General features: G+C 43.7%; 1 protein-coding gene across 1 annotated transcript in view; it reads left to right on the top strand.

Annotated features, from left to right (window-relative positions):
- TMX3 (thioredoxin related transmembrane protein 3) overlaps nucleotides 1–20732 on the top strand; it is an 84914-nt gene that overhangs the window by 37571 nt on the left and 26611 nt on the right. The window contains exons 6-9 of the mRNA XM_075314607.1: nucleotides 684–764; nucleotides 4565–4664; nucleotides 8964–9041; nucleotides 10429–10495. Coding sequence (XP_075170722.1) covers nucleotides 684–764; nucleotides 4565–4664; nucleotides 8964–9041; nucleotides 10429–10495 — 326 coding nt within the window. The remainder of the gene's footprint in view (nucleotides 1–683; nucleotides 765–4564; nucleotides 4665–8963; nucleotides 9042–10428; nucleotides 10496–20732) is intronic.

Raw genomic sequence — 20732 nt, 5'->3', positions numbered from 1 at the left:
ATACCAATGAGGAGCATCATACTGCGTGGTCATTTTTGCCACAAAATGAACTCCATAAGAACAATTTCCGAAGAAAGTCAGAATTGTATTTTTTTTCACAATTTCTCCACGTATAGATTTTTTTCTCCCCCTTATTAAAGTACACGATTTGGTAAAATAAATGGGGTTATTCAAAAGTACAGGTCATCCAGCAAAATAATGTGTATGTGGGCAAAAAAATAAAAAAAAAGTTATGGATCTGGAAAGAAGGGGAGGAAAAACAAAAACGGAAATTGTTGGCATCGTGAAGGGCTTAGAACCACTGGTCATTGTAGGCCATTTTCCAGCACCGCTGTCTCACTTTTGTTTTTATTCACTCATTTTTTTTTCTTTTTTTACATACATGGATTGTATAATATAAGGTTTAATAATCTTTAGCGTGTAAGCTGATTATTTGGTATATCTATAGACTGTAGGACTCACGGCTGTAGGATTAGAAACCTTCCAAAATATATTTGGTGCCGGCTTCATACATACTGAAAAGACATTTATCAAACTATCATTTATTACTCTGACTTCCTATATATTTTATTCAGTAATGTTGTTTCGTATCCAATTCTGCCATTACATATTTTATTAATTGCTACTCCATTATTTTTTTTTTTTTTTTTATTATAATATTTATCTTCCTTTCCAATACGCAGGCTGAAGGGAGAGATGGCCTACAACTATCGGGGTCCTAGGACTAAGGAAGATATCATTGAGTTTGCAAATAGAGTTGCTGGGTGAGTAGGCGATGTGTCAGGCATATGTAATTATGACTCTTGTTTTACCAACATGAGATGCTATAGTAGCAAGCAATTTATTGAAAGAGAACCTGTAATCAGGATTTTATACCCAAAACGAATAGCATGTATGTAAAGGTGCTTTATTACGGTTTAAGTCATGACTCTTTCGGCAGGTTTTTGCTATAGAAGCTAAAGTCAGCATGCCATAAGGGTTAAGACAGAAAGTTCTGGCATGCCTGTGTTGTGACAGTCCAATCTTTTTGTTTATTTGCTATGTTTGTTTTAGCAGCCAAACCCTTATGCCGGCGTCACACGGTACGATATATCGGGCGATATGTCGTCTGGGTCAAGTCGTTTGTGACGCACATCCGGCATCGTCAGAGATATCGTACCGTGTGACACCTTCGAACGACTGTTAACAAGCAAAAATACTCACCTTATCGTTGCTCGTTGACACGTTGCTCATTTTCAAAATGTCGGTCCTCCTTCTGTGCTCCCGTTCATCGTTCCCGTGGCAGCACACATCGCTCCGTGTGATACCTCGGGAACGACAAACACAGCTTACCTGCGTCCCACCGGCAATGCGGAAGGAAAGAGGTGAGCGGGATGTTTGTCCCGCTCATCTCCGCCCCTCCGCTTCTATTGGCCGGCCACTGTGACGTCGCTGTGACGCCGAACGTCCCAAATAATCGCCCGTGACGCACAAACGACGGGGGCGGGTACGATCGCTTGTACGATCTCACGATAGATCGTCCCGTGTGACGCCGGCATTACTGTTGGTGTAACTAGCTGTTCCTGCCATGTTGTCCTGCATGTCCCCCTTGACACCTCACAGTCAATGCACAATCTCTATTGAGAGCCTGGTGTGTGTAGGACTGCCCTCCCTTCATAGATGTCAGAAGGGCTGCACCCAGTAATCTAAGTTATACATGGTTACTTTCAGAATTTCTTGCCTACAAGATGCTGCTCTCAGGTGAAGTAGCAAAAACATGCTGACAGATTCCCTTTAAGGATTTATTCAGCATAAAAATGGCTTTCATAAGTTTCAGGTATAAAATCCTGATAACAGGTTAGTTACATTCTTAATCGTTGCTCTTTTACAATCTTGGGGAGATTTCCTAATCCTCCATATTTAGATACTGTATACTTAGACTAGATGGGCTAAAGCCCTATTGCTTGCTATACTTGTGGAGCAGGCTCAGGAGCTGAGCCCACTCCATACAAGGCGAGTCCCCCGGCTGTGCTTTATAGACAACATTGGAGCATTGCTTGCAGAAGTTACCCCTTACCTTAGATCAATGCCACTGTCCATTGAGACAGTGATATTTAGGGCTGGGTTACATGTCAACTATGGCCGCAATATGGGTCTCTTGGGTAAAGATAGCTTGTGCCACCTCTACATTGCAGCAAAATGCATGTGAATGGGGCCACAGTACAATCTCTTAAGGTACCGGGACAAGCAAGTTACAAAAAACTCAGACCCAGTTGGATTTTTTCGAATTTTGTTTGGCCGTGCTAACCCAAAACTTTGGATTACTCTGCAGTGTAGTAGCTGTACATAATAGCGATGGGCGAATAGTAACTATTTGTGTTCGGATTATTCATAACTAATTCCAAAGTACTATTCGAGTATTCGTTACGAATAAAAACCTAATGCAAGTCAATGGGGGAACCAGAACATTTTGTTTTTGTGCCGAATTCTGGAATAGTACTGGGTATTTGATAATCATTATTTGAACACCAATAGTTACTATTCGCCCATCAGTAGTACATAGCTATTCTATATCTCTCCTCCTCCTCCTCCCTCCTCCCTCCTCCCTCCTCCCTCCTCCCTCCTCCCTCCTCCCTCCTCCCTCCTCCCTCCTCTCGGACTAGACAACTATTAGGGGTACGGTATGATGTTGTTCCTCGTTCCTGCGGCAGCACACATCGCTGTGTGAGAAGCCGCAGGAGCGAGGAACATCAGCCTACCTGCGTCACCACGGCTCACGCCGGCTATGCGGAAGGACAGAGGTGGGCGGGATGTTTACGTCCCGCTCATATCTGCACCTCCGCTTCTATTGGCCGCCTGCCGTGATGCCGCACGACCCGCCTCCTTAGGAAGGAGGCGGGTCGCCCGCCAGAGCGACGTCGCAGGGCAGGTAAGTCCATGTGAAGCTGCCGTAGCGATAATGTTCACTACGGCAGCTATCACAAGATATCACTGCTGCGACGGGGGCGGGGACTATCGCGCTCGGCATCGCATGCATCGGCTTGCGATGTCTTAGTGTGCAAAGTACCCCTTTGTCTTGTGGGCAGATTCTCCCACCTGAGCTGTGGATTTTTGCAGCTCCTCGAGAGTTACCATGGGCCTCTTGGCTGCTTCTCTGAATAGTGCTCTCCTCTTTTGGAATGTCAGTTTAGGTGGACGGCCATCCGTGTCTTGGTAGTTTTGGAGTTGTCATGCTCCTTCCATTCTTTGATGGATTGAACAGTGCTTTACGAGATGTGCAGACCTACACACACACACACACACACACACACACACACATCTATATAATACATACAAACAGCTTTATTCTTCTCCACAACTTTATCCCTGACCTGTCTGGTGTGTTCTCTGGCTTTCATTATGCAGTTTGATCCCTAATGTACTCAAACAAACCTTTGAGGCATTTACAAGACAGCTGTAGTTATACTGAGAATAAATCACACAGAGGTGGTAATTTATTAGGTGACTTCTGGAGGCAATTAGTCACTCGGGATTTTATTTAGGGGTATCAGATTACAGAGGGGCTAAATACAAATGCACGTCACAATTTTCAGATTTAATTTTTTTAAAATATTCAGATAACCAGGTATCGTTTCCTTTACATTTCACAAATACTTGCTGCTTTGTGTTGCTATGTCACATAATATCCTGATCAAACACACATAAATTTGAGGGTGTCGTGAAAAAAATGTAAAGTTCTTGGGGCATAAATACTTTTTCATGGCACTGTGTGTAAAGCATGACAGCAATATTCAAGTCTTTAAGATGGTAGCTGTTATCTCTGACCGTCATCGGCACCCTGGAAGATTGTAATGTCAACAACTTTGGGGGGGCCTTATGAAAACTTCGTGTAAGATCAACTATGAAGACCAGCCTGTGGCTGGTCTTTATACGAGATTGTCTATTATACAATGTAATACTATTGTGTTGCAGCAGTTACATACAAAAAAAAAAATCTGCATAGAAAAGTTAAATATACCCTCCTTTCCCAAAACATAAATGGAAAAATCCGCATTGCTTTTAGCTAGTATTGTACAGCACATTGTAACTTATAGGACAGGGGAAAGAAGAATGCTATGAATATATGCACCTCTGAGATATTATCAGATTGGTCATCAGCCTATGGATATGCAAGATTGGGTCTAGTCACTGACTGCAAACACTGTACATTGCAAATGCAGAAATAAAGCCAAAAGTCTATTGCCTACCTGTTCACTTTGTAATAATGAAACATTACTTGCTTGAAACCATCCATGGTATAATGAACACTGAGCCATGATTGATTGATATGGACTTCAAAGGCAGGTGTTTTTTTTGCGTTTGATTTTTAGATATCTCTGATAAATCTGCACTATATACCAAAGTTTTATATATTTCTTGATTTTGTCTTTAAAACCTCATTTTTTTCAGTTTTTGCTAATTTATTCCCCTTGCTTATCTATTCATAGCCGTTGCTTTGTGTGGTAGTATAATGGTAAATGAGTTCTGTGCCATCTTGTGTTTTGTTTTTTTGTCATTTATTTTATATCCTTTATATCTTTTTAAGGCCATTAATACGACCGCTCCCAAGCCAGCAGATGTTTGATCATGTGCAAAAACGTCATCGCGTGCTGTTTGTGTATGTCGGTGTTGAATCAACCTTGAAGGTGAGTATTTTTTTCAGTTTTGTTAAAATACTACCATGTGTTTGTTTGTTTTGTTTTTTTTTTTTTTTTTTTTTTTTTTTTTTTTTTTTTTTTTTACACTATGAAGCCACATACCACATGTTGAGTATTTGTTGAGATTTTTTACCCCCTCCTGATTTTGGCTTCCAAATACTGAACAGTTGCCCATGTTTCTATTATACCTTTCCTGTGATTGTCCCACGCCTAGTTTTGGCTACAAATCCTGAGGTACAAAACTCGCCAAATACTCAACGTGTGCATGTGGCCTAATATGCACTTTTTTGAAACCAAAAAAAAAATCTTCGTGAAAATGAGTTTATCTTTTAGTCCAGGGACAGCTTCTTGTGATGGAGGAGACTGCTCATAGAGCATCCTTACTTATTTCTGAGAGAACTATGGAGCTGTACAGTTCTCTCTCTCCTCCTGATCACACTGATCAATTTGATTGGTGCAGGCAACATAGAAATTTCTCAGTATCTGCACTTAACTAAAGATACACAGGTGCTGAAGGACCTTTCAAGCACATGTTTGGAAGTGAATATTGTGTATATTCTGTGTTTAGCATAGGTGTATGTAGGTTGGAGTAGCGGAGCTGTCTGTTGTTGTTGTTGCTAAGCTCTGTGATGTAGTTGTCCCATGTGATACTGAGGTGTGTATGTGTTGATGTGGCTGAGGTGTGTGAATGTGTATTGATGGAGTTGAGTTGTGTGCACCTTGCTGGAGCTGTGTGTGTGCGCGCCTTGCTGGAGCGGTGTGTGCGCTTTGCTGGAGCGGTGTGTGTGCGCCTTGCTGGAGCGGTGTGTGTGTGTGTGCGCCTTGCTGGAGCGGTGTGTGTGTGCGCCTTGCTGGAGCGGTGTGTGTGTGCGCCTTGCTGGAGCGGTGTGTGTGTGCGCCTTGCTGGAGCGGTGTGTGTGTGCGCCTTGCTGGAGCGGTGTGTGTGTGCGCCTTGCTGGAGCCGTGTGTGTGTGTGCGCCTTGCTGGAGCCGTGTGTGTGTGTGTGCGCCTTGCTGGAGCCGTGTGTGTGTGTGTGTGCGCCTTGCTGGAGCCGTGTGTGTGTGCGCCTTGCTGGAGTGGTGTGTGTGTGCGCCTTGCTGGAGCGGTGTGTGTCTGCGCCTTGCTGGAGCGGTGTGTGTGTGCGCCTTGCCGGAGCGGCGCGTGTGTGTGCGCGCCTTGCCGGAGCGGTGTGTGTGTGTGTGCGCGCGCACCTTGCCGGAGCGGTGTGTGTGTGCGCCTTGCTGGAGCGGTGTGTGTGCGCGCTTTGCTTGAGCGGTGTGTGTGAGAGCCTTGCTGGAGCCGAGCTACGTGTGCATGATAGAGCTGTGTGCTTCTCTACAGCATATGTATACCCATAGCTTTACACTGCCCATTAACAATAAATCTTTCTTTGTCGCTCCATTGGGAGACTCAGATTGGGTGTATAGCTTCTGCCTCTGGAGGCCACACAAAGTATTACACTTTTAAAAAAGTGTAACCCCTCCCCTCTGCCCATACACCCTCCCGTGGACCACGGGCTCCTCAGTTTTTATGCTTTGTGTGGAAGGAGGCACACATCCACTCATAGAAAAAAAAAAAAAAAGATTTCTCATACATAGTATGACGGAAGAAAAGAGGTCCCCTATGGGGTCCCCGGCATGCTCCCTTCTCACCCCACTATGTCGGCGGTGTTGTTAAGGTTGAGGTACCCATTGCGGGTACAAAGGCTGGAGCCACATGCCGTTTCCTTCACCATCCCTCACCGGTCATTCACCTGCTGAGACCGTGCTCCATCCGCAGCCCCTGGTGGAACCTGCTGGACCGGAGCGTTTTCATCCCCAGGGACCGGGCCCTGCTCCTTAAAGGTACTCTGTGTCCCCATGTGGGGACGGTACGGGGAGAGAGGTCGCCTTTCTCCCCAGTAGCGCCGTCCGTTGTTTTTTCATCGGACTTCCGCGCCGACCGTGCCTGCTTGTCGGGCACGGCCTTAAATTTAGTCCCCGGCTTCATTGCGGCCTAGTCGCGAAAAATCCCGCCCCCGGGCCTGCCTGTCAGGGGTAAGGGCGGGATTATCGACAGAGGGCTGGAGCATCTTTGCATGTCTCCCCTCCCCTCTCATTGACCACTATGGGGCCTCCAGATTCCCGCCTTTTGCCGGCGCCGCCCATGGCTCCACTCCCCCCTTGAGAGCTCCGGCGGCCATGTTTGGCATTCTGCCGCTGTATGCTGCAGCTGCACAGCTCTACAGCTCCGGGGGACCCACTGGAATGGAATGGACAAGGGGTTGTCCCTCGGCTCTCTCAAGGGCCAAGTATCGGCGCTCTCCGTGTTTTTTCAAAAGCGTCTAGCTAGACTTCCGCAGGTCCGCACGTTCCTGCAGGGGGTTTGCCACATGGTCCCACCTTACAAACGTCCGTTGGAACCTTGGGATCTTAACAGGGTCCTGACGGCTCTTCAAAAGCCGCCTTTTGAGCCGCTGCGGGATGTCTCTCTCTCCCGTCTTTCTCAGAAGGTGGCCTTCCTGGTGGCAGTCACATCACTTCGGAGAGTGTCTGAGCTTGCAGCGCTGTCATGCAAAGCTCCCTTCCTGGTTTTCCACCAGGATAAGGTGGTTCTGCGTCCGGTCCCGGAATTTCTCCCTAAGGTGGTATCCCCTTTTCATCTAAATCAGGATATCTCCTTGCCTTCCTTTTGCCCTAATCCAATTCACCAGTGTGAAAAGGATTTGCACTCTTTGGATCTTGTGAGAGCACTCCGGTTCTACGTGTCTCGCACGGCGCCCCTGCGCCGTTCAGACGCGCTCTTTGTCCTTGTCGCTGGCCAGTGTAAGGGCTCTCAGACCTCCAAGTCAACCTTGGCTCGGTGGATCAAGGAACCGATTCTAGAGGCCTACCGTACTTCTGGGCTTCCACTCCCTTCAGGGTTGAAAGCCCATTCTACCAGAGCCGTAGGTGCGTCCTGGGCATTGCGGCACCGGGCGACGGCTCAGCAGGTGTGTCAGGCAGCGACGTGGTCTAGTCTGCACACTTTCACGAAGCACTATCAAGTGCATACCTATGCTTCGGCAGACGCCAGTCTAGGTAGGCGAGTCCTCCAGGCGGCGGTTGCCCACCTGTAAGAGGGGGCCGGTTTCGGCTCTTTTTATGAGGTACTGTTTTACCCACCCAGGGACTGCTCTTGGACGTCCCAATCGTCTGGGTCTCCCAATGGAGCGACAAAGAAAAAGGGAATTTTGTTTACTTACCGTAAATTCCTTTTCTTCTAGCTCCTATTGGGAGACCCAGCACCCGCCCCTGTGCCCTTCGGGCTGGTTGTTCTTGTGTGTACACATGTTGTTGATGTTGATTTGTTCTTTTGGTTCATGGTCTTCAGTTCTCCGAACATCCTTCGGATTGAATTTACCCTAGACCAATTTATAAGTTTTCTCCTTCCTGCTTTTGCACCAAAACTGAGGAGCCCGTGGTCCACGGGAGGGTGTATGGGCAGAGGGGAGGGGTTACACTTTTTTAAAAGTGTAATACTTTGTGTGGCCTCCAGAGGCAGAAGCTATACACCCAATCGTCTGGGTCTCCCAATAGGAGCTAGAAGAAAAGGAATTTACGGTAAGTAAACAAAATTCCCTTTATTGCCTCCTCTATTTTACCCTTGTGCATTAAAATTAGTGCTATTAACCGCTCCAATTCTTTACACCTCCAAGGTAATTTTAATCAGTAGGAAATATGTTTTTCCTATTCTGTAATATCGAAACCTTTTGTGCATCTAAGTCTGAAAAATATGAAAATTGTGTTTTGGAAAATCAATGTTGTTAATGAAAAGAACAAAATGAAGAATTACCGTATTATTTCCACACATGAATAGGATTGATGAAACCTAGATCCGTCACAATACCGTACAAGTGCTGTGATCTTAGATGATTGCGGCACATTTCCTGTGACTGGTACAATGCAGGGACCCCTGGGGTGGCAGAGGGCTCCCCGCTCCATCACACCTCCAGCACTTAACGTCACATTTACATATGAAAAGCGACATATAGAAGATATAAAGGCCTACATTATATCCCATGTATGTGGTTTGAGGGGGTTATATACTGCCAGATCCCCTTTCTACTTTTCATTAGACTGATATACTACGTTTGTATAATGTACTGGCCAGCCCCCTCAATGCTAATGGAGCTGTGTCATGATAATTCCATACAGTAAGAGCTCCATACTTCTATTGGTTGAAAAAATGTTTTCTCTAATTTTTATTTCATAAATTTAGATATACTTTTTTTTGTTTTCCATCATTTGAAAATGTTTCTTTTCACAGGAAAAATTCATTGAAGTTGCATCTGAACTTATTGTATATACATACTTCTTTTCTGCTTCGGAAGAGGTCTTACCCGAGGTAACAATCTGCTGTTGTGGTTTATAAAACACAATATAGAAGTATAGAAATGGCCGATACCTTAAAAACATGGTGAAAAGCTGTCCCATGTAAAAACCCCATCAAAAGCGCTCTTCCCCGACTGGTGAAAATGGGCATTCATTACCATTAAAAGGTATATCCAAGACTTTAAAAAAAAAAAAATGTGCCTAAAGGGAACCTGTCAGGTGTAATATGCACTCAGACCCGCGAGCAGTTCTAGGTGCATATTGCTAATCCCTGCCTAACCGTCCCTGTATACACTAGCATAGATAAAGAGAGCTATAGAAAAAGTATTTCTAAAGATCTTTTATCTTATGCTAATGAGTGCAGGGACTAGTCGCAAGGGCGTTTTATCCCCCGACTAGTCCACCCTCTTAGCATGTTAGTACGCCCACAGGGGTGTACTAACATGCTATTCAATTCAGCATCACCAGCGGTGCTGCGCATACCTGTTTGCTGTGACCGCGCATGACTGTAAGTGCCAGGCATTCAGAAGCGCAGGCTCATCGAACACAGGTACGTGCAGCACCGCTGGTCAGATTTTTATATTTTTAGAAACTTTTTTTTTTTTTATTTTTCTACGTTTATTTTTTTATCTTTAATAGGGGGATTTGATGCTGCAGTCGTCTGCTCACTTATACATTATACTGAAACACCATAGTAATGGAGTATTTTTAGAAATCACAGTCTGCTATGAATTGCAGCCGCAGGCTGGTCTTCATCGGAGCAGGGTAATCCATCAGTACCCCACAATTGCATCTCGGGTGACACATGCAGTGCTCCCTCCGCTGGTTGGTGCACTTTAGATGCCACTGTCAGATTGGGTTAACGGCAACATTTGGAGCACCAAGCAATCAAATTATTTTGATTAGACCGCCGTTGGCATGCTGCACTATTCTGATTTTTCTCATAATCAAAAATGAAGTTTTGCCCAGCCCTTCTAGCAGTGCTGTCTTACCATTGGTGGGAGTGAGTTGAGCTCCCTGATTGGACAGAAGAGCTCTGTCTTTAGCGGGATCTCGCCTGTGAAGAGCGGTGTATCTTGTGCTGCGACGTCACAGCTGACATGTTACTGCTGCCGGCTAGGACCCCGAGACCATCAGGAAGCTTTCCCGCAGAAGCAGCGAAGGACATGATTCTAGTCATCACAATGCAGCAATATCTGCATATTTAAGTGTGAATTTTGCTAATTTGTCAGACATTCTGCTGCCGGTGCGTCCTGTGGGGACGTTGTCTGTGCGGTTCACTTTGACTCCCATGATGTTATGGTTGCAGCACAATTCAGTTGTGGATATCCTAATGCTGGAGCTATCTGTCTGGGTTATGTTGCGGATAATTTTTTTTATTCCCTTTTTTCTTCTCTTAGTACGTGACTCTGAATGAGGTCCCTGCCATCTTGGTGTTTAAGGACTCCACTTATTTTGTATATGATGGTGAGATCTTTTTTATATTTTACATGTCCTGTCCATTACTTTTGTGCCCTTTTTATATCCCAAATATATTTTAGTGATGCTTTGTGGTCAAAATAGTATATAAAAATGGAGCTTTATATATTTTATATATGAAGAAGGAAAAAATTGTTAGCAGCGTTTTCCATCTGTGGCTTTATACACTAGCTGATATGCAGTCTCTAATATACAAGTAAAACACAGATATGAGGGATTCTTGTCCACCCATCACTCTTGCTTAAGCGGGCTTTACACGCAGCGGCATTGCTAACGAGATGTCGTTGGGGTCACGGAATTCGTGACGTACATTAGCCTCGTTAGCGACGTCGTTGCCTGTGACACGTACGAACAACACAAAATTCTCACCATATCGTTGATCGTTGTCCGGTCGTTGTAATCCGATTATCGTTGTTGCTTTTGCACGCAGGTTGTTCGTCATTCATGTGGTAGCACACATCGCTACGTGTGACACCCCAGGAATGACGAACAACACCGTACCTGCGTACTCCGGCAACGAGGTGGGCATGTCTTTCCTTCGGCTGCTCTCCGCCTTTCCGCTTCTATTGGCCGCCTGCCGTGTAAAGTCGCTGTGACTCCGCACGAACTGCCCCCTTAGAAAGGAGGCGGTTTGCCGACCACAGCGACGTCGCAGGGAAGGTAAGTCCGTGTGATAGGTCCTAGCGATGTTGTGCGCCACGGGCAGCGATATGCCCGTGGCGCACAACCGACGGGGGCGGGTGCGATCGGCAGCGACATCACTAGCTATGTCGCTGTGTGTAAAGCCCGCTCTAGATTCAGAAGTAACAGCACATAAAGGACACTACTTTAGAGTATCGCTGTGAATCCAGCACGGGGAGGGGAGAATAAAACATTTACTAGAAAACTACAGCATGACCTCTCTGCCTTTCTCTCCGACCTTCCTCCCTCCTCCCTTTCCATAGACTTCTGTGGGCTGTTGTGATTTGATGCCTCAGTGAGTTGATAATCCATTTTGTATTGACCAAGTCAGATATTGGCTTTTTTATGGGAGTCATTAGTTTAAAACAATAGAGGGAGAAGAATAAGTGACTCACAAGTGGTGAAAGAAGCAGATATTTCTGAAATTTTTCGTATGTTCACGACTGGAGTGGTTCTTTAAATCTAAGTCCCCTGCCCCTTATACTCGCCCTACAGCGTTTTCACCTTGTTTTGGTGTTCCTCCTCCCCCTGCAGCGCCATCTTGTGACCGTGACATCACAGCTCCTATTAATGACCCGTAGCACCTAGCTGCGTTGACTTTAAAGTAACCAGTTTTTTTTGACAAATAACTGTAAAGTGCAGGGTTAAATTTTCCTCTCAAAACATATTCTGATGTTCTCGGAGTCACATGGGGTGTCTGTGCAAAATGTTGTGATTGTAAATGTGATGGTGCTGATTCCTCTAGCAGACATGCACTGTGTGCAGAATTATTCCTCTGGATCAACATGTTAGGCTACGGGTTGAACTAGATCGACTTAGAGTCTCCCTTCAACCTTAAAAAAACTATAAAAAATAAAAAAAACTATGAAATTAGGCAAATGAGTATTTTGAGTCCAAAAAGTCCAAAATTGTGAGATGTCTTGCAGAGGGATGCAGCAGTCTTGAAATTGCCATACTTTTGAAGCGTGATCACTGAATAATCAAGCGTTTCATGGCAAATAGCCAACAGGGTCGCAAGAAGCGTGTTGGGCAAAAAAGGCTCAAAATAACTGCCCCATGAATTAAAAAAAATCAAGCATGAAGCTGCCAAGATGCCATTTGCCACTAGTTTGGCCATATTTCAGAGCTGCAACGTTACTGGAGTATCAAAAAGCACAAGGTGTGCCATACTCAGGGACATGGCCAAGGTAAGAAAGGCTGAAAAACGACCACCTTGAACAAGAACATAAGATAAAATGTCAAGACTGGGCCAAAAAAAAATCTGAAGACTGATTTTTCAAAGATTTTATTGACTGATGAAATGAGTGACTCTTGATAGGTCAGAGGCTGGATCAGTAAAGGGCAGAGAGCTCCACTCCGACTCAGACGCCAGCAAGGTGGAGGTGGGTTACTGGTATAGGCTAATATCATCAAAGATGAACTTGTGGGACCTTTTCGGGTTGAGGATGGAGTGAAGCTCAACTTCCAGACCTACTGCCAGTTTCTGGAAGACAACTTCTTCAAGCAGTGGTACCGGACGAAGTCTGTATCGTTCAAGATAAACATGATTTTTATGCAGGACAATGCTCCATCACATGCATCCAACTACTCCACAGCGTGGCTTTCCAGTAAAGGTCTAAAAGATGAAAAAATAATGATATGGCCCCCTTGTTCACCTGATCTGAACCCCATAGAGAACCTGTGGTCCCTCATAAAATGTAAGATCTACAGGGAGGGAAAACAGTACACCTCTCGGAACAGTGTCTGGGAGGCTGTGGTGGCTGCTGCACACAATGTTGATCGTAAACAGATCAAGCAACTGACAGAATCTACGAGTATTGGATGGTAGGCTGTTGAGTGTCATCATAAAGAAAGGTGGCTATATTGGACACTAATTTTTTAGGGTTTTGTTTTTGCATGTTAGAAATGTTTATTTTTAAATTTTGTGCAGTTATATTGGTTTACCTGCTGAAAATAAACAAGTGAGATGGGAATATATTTTGTTTTTATTATGTTGCCTAATAATTCTGCACAGTAATAGTTATTTGCACAAACAGATATCCTCCTAAGATAGCCAAATCTAAAAAAAACCCACTTCAACTTCCAAAAATGTTAAGCTTTGATATTTGAGTCTTTTAGGTTGATTGAGAACATAGTTGTTGATCAATAATAAAAAAAATCTTCTAAAATACAACTTGCCTAATAATTCTGCACGCGGTGCATACATACATACATACATACATACATACATACATACATACATACATACATACATACATACATACATGCATAAGTGTGACGCCCTGACAAAATCAGGGTGTCACAGATGACTGCACCCCCACTTCCAGGTGCAGGATTCCCTCCTCCTTGGCCCTCCATCACAACCCCACATCCAAGGTACATAACACCAGCCAGCAAACCCTAGTCACCCCCCATGACAATGGGACACACCAGTGGGCGGGGCCAAGTGGATGATGACGTCCACCTAGGGGTTTTGAGGTGTCCTGGGAGGGAACAAGACAGTTGAGTGAGAGAGTTGCGTTGGACAGAGAAAAGTGAGGAGTGTTAAGTGACAGGGTGGTCAGGGGTTGGAGCCCCTGGACTACCGGACTACTGACTAGGTGGCAGTCGGCAGACAGGGCCACAGGCGACGGAGATCCAGTCGCGGGAGACCTTAAGTGGACCGGGGCAGAATTGTAGCCCGCCGGTATCGACAGCGGGAATCCGGTCTGGAGGCCATGCACGACAGGGTACCTGGACCCTAGAGCAAGGCCAGCTTCAAGCATCCTACTAATTGAAAGATTTCAGGTCTTGTCCCACAGGAGGCCCAGATAGAGCGAGATGGAAGCCCAACGAGGGGGATAGGGCTCCGCAATTGCCTGCAAAGATCCCAAGGGTCGGCTCTCGCAGGCCACAGCTCCCAACACACAGTATCACTGGGAGTGGACTTACCCGTTTCATGCAGAGTAGTCAACAACAAGGACACAACACTAAGTGCAGGAGGAAGGGACCCCTGTTTGCTGTACCAGGGTGTGGGATCCGAACACACTTGCCGGAGGTCATCGGTCACTGGCAATTTGGTTTACCCTTTGGACTCTGTGTGAATTATTCAGAACTGTGAGTACACCCAGTTCCAGGTTTGTGGCTGTGTACAAATGGAACAATATGTCCATGATTTCACTGCAACCACAGATCTGCCAAAGATTTATCTCTGTGTGTGATGGGGCCTTAATACTTGGTAGCACAACCTTTAGCCAAAATAACTGCGAACAACCACTTCCGGTAACCATCAATGAGTTTCTTATAATACTCTGCTGGAATTTTAGACCATTCTTCTTTGGCTAACTGCTCCAGGTCCCTGAGATTTGAAGGGTGCCTTCTCCAAACTGCCATTTTGAGATCTATCCACAGGTGTTCTATGGGATTCAGGTCTGGACTCATTGCTGGCGACTTTAGTAGTCTCCAATGCTTTCTATCAAACCATTTTCTAGTGCTTTTTGAAGTGTGTTTTGGGTCATTGTCCTGCTGGGAGACCCATGACCTCTGAGGAAGACCCAGCTTTCTCACACTGGGCCCTACATTATGCTGCAAAATTTGTTGGTAGTCTTCAGACTTCATAATGCCATGCACACGGTCAAGCAGTCCAGTGCCAGAGGCAGCAAAGCAACCCCAAAACATTAGGGAACCTCCACCATGTTTAACTGTAGGGACTGTGTTATTTTCTTTGAATGCCTTTTCTTTTTTTTCCTGTAAATTCTATGTTGATGGTTTTTCCCAAAAAGCTCTACTTTTGCTCATCTGACCAGAGAACATTCTTCCAAAACGTTTTAAGCTTTATCAGGTAAGTTTTGACAAACACCAGCCTGGCTTTTTTATGTCTCGGGGTAAGAAGTGGGGTCTTCCTGGGTATCCTACCATACAGTCCCTTTTCATTCAGACGCCGACGGATAGTACGGGTTGACACTGTTGTACCGTTGGACTGCAGGGCAGCTTGAACTTGTTTGGATGTTAGTTGAGGTTCTTTATCCACCATCCGCACAATCTTGCGTTGAAATCTCTCGTCAATTTTTCTTTTCCTTCCACATCTAAGGAGGTTAGCCACAGTGCCATGGGCTATAAACTTCTTGATGACACTGCGCACCGTAGACACAGGAACTTTCAGGTCTTTGGAGATGAACTTGTAGCCTTGAGATTGCTCACAATTTGGATTCTCAAGTCCTCACAGTTCTTTGGTCTTCTTTCTTTTCTCCATGCTCAATGTGGTACACACAAGGACACAGGACAGAGGTTGAGTCAACCTTAATCCATGTCAACTTGCTGCAAGTGTGATTTAGTTATTGCCAACACCTGTTAGGTGCCACAGGTAAGTTACAGGTGCTGTTACTTACACAAATTAGAGAAGCATCACATGATTTTTCAAACAGTGCCAATACTTTTGTCCACCCCCTTTTTTATGTTTGGTGTGGAATTATATCCAATTTGGCTTTATGACAATTTTTTTTCTTTTTCTTCATTGAAGACAAATTTAAATGAAGATAATAATACCAAAGAATTTGTGATTGCAATCATTTTCAAGAAGAAACTGAGTATTATCTGACAGAATTGCAGAGGTGCCAATACTTTTGGCCAGCACTGTATGTCTGTATAATAGTGATATATAGTGAACCACATGTGTTAAAGCTCGTTAGGTTTAGTTTTATCTTCAAATGGAGAGGCCATGTGGAGAGGGGGTATAAGCATTGCATCATTTTCCTTCGTGAATAGTTTTCAGAAATCTTACCATGTATATTTGAAAACTCCTAGCCAGCCCCGATTTCCATGTTACCTTTTCCACTATAGATATACAGTTAGGTCCAGAAATATTTGGACAGTGACACAATTTTCACGAGTTGGGCTCTGCATGCCACCACATTGGATTTGAAATAAAACCTCTACAACAGAATTCAAGTGCAGTAGCGTTTAATTTGAAGGTTTGAACAAAAATATCTGATAGAAATTGTAGGAATTGTACACATTTCTTTACAAACACTCCACATTTTAGGAGGTCAAAAGTAATTGGACAAATAAACCAAACCCAAAAAAAAATTTTTTATTTTCAATATTTTGTTGCAAATCCTTTGGAGGCAATCACTGCCTTAAGTCTGGAACCCATGGACATCACCAAACGCTGGGTTTCCTCCTTCTTAATGCTTTGCCAGGCCTTTACAGCCGCAGCCTTCAGGTCTTGCTTGTTTGTGGGTCTTTCCGTCTTAAGTCTGGATTTGAGCAAGTGAAATGCATGCTCAATTGGGTTAAGATCTGGTGATTGACTTGGCCATTGCAGAATGTTCCACTTTTTTGCACTCATGAACTCCTGGGTAGCTTTGTCTGTATGCTTGGGGTCATTGTCCATCTGTACTATGAAGCGCCGTCTGATCAACTTTGCGGCATTTGGCTGAATCTGGGCTGAAAGTATATCCCGGTACACTTCAGAATTCATCCGGCTACTCTTGTCTGCTGTTATGTCATCAATAAACACAAGTGACCCAGTGCCATTGAAAGCCATGCATGCCCATGCCATCACGTTGCCTCCACCATGTTTTACAGAGGATGTGGTGTGCCTTGGATCATGTGGCGTTCCCTTTCTTCTCCAAACTTTTTTCTTCCCATCATTCTGGTACAGGTTGATCTTTGTCTCATCCGTCCATAGAATACTTTTCCAGAACTGAGCTGGCTTCATGAGGTGTTTTTCAGCAAATTTAACTCTGGCCTGTCTATTTTTGGAATTGATGAATGGTTTGCATCTAGATGTGAACTCTTTGTATTTACTTTCATGGAGTCTTCTCTTTACTGTTGACTTAGAGACAGATACACCTACTTCACTGAGAGTGTTCTGGACTTCAGTTGATGTTGTGAACGGGTTCTTCTTCACCAAAGAAAGTATGTGGCGATCATCCACCACTGTTGTCATCCGTGGACGCCTAGGCCTTTTTGAGTTCCCAAGCTCACCAGTCAATTCCTTTTTTCTCATAATGTAACCGACTGTTGATTTTGCTACTCCAAGCATGTCTGCTATCTCTCTGATGGATTTTTTCTTTTTTTTCAGCCTCAGGATGTTCTGCTTCACCTCAACTGAGAGTTCCTTAGACCGCATGTTGTCTGGTCACAGCAACAGCTTCCAAATGCAAAACCACACACCTGTAATTAACCCCAGACCTTTTAACTACTTCATTGATTACAGGTTAACGAGGGAGAAGCCTTCAGAGTTAATTGCAGCCCTTAGAGTCCCTTGTCCAATTACTTTTGGTCCCTTGAAAAAGAGGAGGCTATGCATTACAGAGCTATGATTTCTAAACCCTTTCTCCGATTTGGATGTGAAAACTCTCATATTGCAGCTGGGAGTGTGCACTTTCAGCCCATATTATATATATAATTGTATTTCTGAACATGTTTTTGTAAACAGCTAAAATAACAAAACTTGTGTCACTGTCCAAATATTTCTGGACCTAACTGTATATGGCTTCGGTTTGAAAGTCCCTTCTTGATGAATAATTTTGGTAATTGTTGCCTATTTGATTCTGAAGCTGGAGTGACACCATAATTGACATATAGGATACAACTGCTCTGTCCGTCCACCAATCTGAAATTGTATAGGAGTCTGATGGTGTGCAGTGGGATTGATAGCACCCACAAGGCATAACTGGATCTTATTACAAACTGGTTTGCGTATATTTTTTTATTTTTAGATTTTTTTTTTTCCAAAGATACATTTTGCAGTCATTTAATCCAAGATATCCGTATGATTACTTGTATATGGAAGTGACTTCCCACATAAATACATCTCCTTTTTTTTCTTTTATTAGTGTGCGGTGTTAGTCTTCCTTCGCATGCTTCATGTGTCTTCTCCATACATTTGTAAACTTCCCAAGTTGAAGATGTCAGTGCAGTTGAGTTTTTTTTTTTTTTTCCAAGACAAATAAACATACCACAAATCAAATTAGTGAGAAATAACAGATCATTGTAAGAAATAACATATCATTTTACAGAGAAAACAGCTTCTTTTATACAGGCAGATATGAAATAATCCATTTTTCATTACAGGGAAATAGGGCAAAAGATCTTTTTCTTTTTCTAATTGTAAAAGCAGCTCCTTGATCATTTCTGTAACCTCTGGGGAATCAAATGGTAAAACTTCAGTCTTCAAGATGATGAATTCAAGTCTATGATTGTCCCATACACTTGTCTCCGCCTGTTGGACACTCTTTGGAAGATTAAATTGATGAGGCTTCATAGTATTTATTATGTCAGTATTGCTGCAATTGATCTGTAGTTTGATGAATTTCCTGTTCAGGTTGGTTATAACTTGAAAATGCAGAACCTCAGTACAACAGTAGACCAGTACCCTAAAAATAAAGGATATTAGTGACTAAAAATATTTACCATAAAATGTAACGAACACTGACCACTTATCACCCGCGCTCTTGTGAAGTATCATTTAATATCCACCAATTGTACCAGTAGGTATCATCACAAGTGCCAATACTGGTGTTCTTCCAAAATAGGTCACTGTCTTATATATTCTTTTCCTCCGGGAAATTATTTTCGTGGGTCAGGCTTATTCTTGGGGAAACATGGTTGGGGGTAAGTTTACTCCTCCAAAAGAGCAGACCACCCCCCCACCCCCTTCCCAGGAGAATCCTACTTACAAGACCCCAGATGTCTGCGTGGCTCCCAGGTACTCCTGTTATATTCGGCGGGCGCGCTCAGCAAGTATGCTCCACGCCGTCCTTACCTTCTTTTAGCTTCTTCCACTGATATACATCGCTCTCACCAGATGTGGTGAGTGTTTTTGTGTGATTGTATGTACAATCTGATGTGTGTGGGTGTGCGTTCTACTGCAGGTCATCCTGTTTGTCTGGTGACCATTATTTCTTCTTCTTTCTTCTCTTTTGGGGGTGTCTCCTTCCTATAATTAAGTGTCCTGCAGTATTCTTTTAACTTTTTTAGCTGCCTGGACACTTCATTATTGAGCCGCAGCTAGGGCTTATTTTCAGGTGAGGGCTTATATTTAAGACTGCACTGAAAGTGCTGAAAATTCATGCTAGGGCTTATTTCTGGAAAAACACAGTAGTTCATTACAAACCTAGAGGGTATGAATCCACTTAATCAAATAGAAATATATATCACACCTGTAAGTATAATGATAAAGTTATATGGCACTCCTTTTGAGAGGAGGACTTGGGTGCTCAAGTGAAAATGTAATCAACCCTGATTAGAAAACATGGTACTACAAGGAAGAACAAAAGGAATTTATTAGATATAGCTTCTACTTCATTCAAATATATCGACGTTTTGGCCTATCGGCTTTCATCGGAGACAGTCGCTGTAAGCAGAGAGTTATGGTAAACGTCAGGCAGCTTTTTATGCAGGACAATTCTGTGGGATGCCACCGAGGGTTATGCAGCAAAAGGAAATTGTGTAACACAGGAGTGGCACTGTGATATGCAAAGTATCTGTGCTAGAGAAAATTAGTATTCTCCTTCACCAATACAGATTAACATAAAAAAGTCCTTCATGGAAAACCATTTGCAAACTAGTGATGAGCAAGCGTGCTATACATGGCTTGTTACTCGATCGGGCATTGGAGTTCTTGGGTGCGACTCGATTACTGAGTATTATGGAAGTCAATGGGAAACTCGAGCATTTTTAAACTTTGATGCTCGATGGAGTAATGAGCATTGGCGAGCACGTTCCCTCATCACTACACATAGCCTATTTATCTCTACAGTCTTGAATAATAAAAATAAATCCTTGTGTACTTACATAATTACAGCCATAGTGATCATAAAAGTCACCAATTGCAGAGTCCTGGAGCTCATCTCGAAGCTGTTCCTTTGGCTACTGTTGAATCTACCTCTCATGACTGATTTTTATTCAATTCATTTTTGTAGGTGGGTCATTTCAGAAAGTGAAACTTATAGGCTAAGAAACCTCACCTGCCAAGAGCAAATTGTGATTCATGTGTTTTGTTGTTAAGACTACCTTGTCTACACATCAGCTAGGGAATTTAGAAGAAAGTACGAAGATTTCCTTTCTCACCCCAAATGGCTAATAGTTGAGATAATTATACAAAGAATTCTGTGCATGTGCACAAGTATTTATTAACCAGTGTGTACCTCCCCTGGACTTACACATTTTTTTTTCCGTTTTTGTCAAGTGTAGATATCCCAGTTTCTATGCCCTATTCACCACTCATAAGAAATTGACCACCTATTTCATCCAAACGAGGCCAAAAGTATGTGGTTGCCATGATTGACATTGTACTTACCAGCCAAGTCATTGTCAGACCCGTATCACTTTCCCTTCCTTATCATGCGCAGTGCGATATTTCTGAGGAATGGACCCATGGCTGCAAATAACGGGTAGCAATCTTGTTCCTTAGGTGGCCTCGTCAGGCACTACTGTGTGAAGTGACACCCGCCACTTCTGCCCACTTGGCTTTTACACCCTACTTTTTTGTATATATATAACTTTCAGTAGTTATAACTCTAGCATAAAAAATAAACATTGTTTAGACATTGAGGAA

The sequence above is a fragment of the Anomaloglossus baeobatrachus genome, chromosome 6 (genome assembly GCF_048569485.1).
Source record: "Anomaloglossus baeobatrachus isolate aAnoBae1 chromosome 6, aAnoBae1.hap1, whole genome shotgun sequence".
In the NCBI taxonomy this organism is placed as follows: Eukaryota; Metazoa; Chordata; class Amphibia; order Anura; family Aromobatidae; genus Anomaloglossus; species Anomaloglossus baeobatrachus.
Note: the sequence above shows the minus strand (reverse complement) of the source record. Positions and strands in the feature narration are given on the sequence as shown.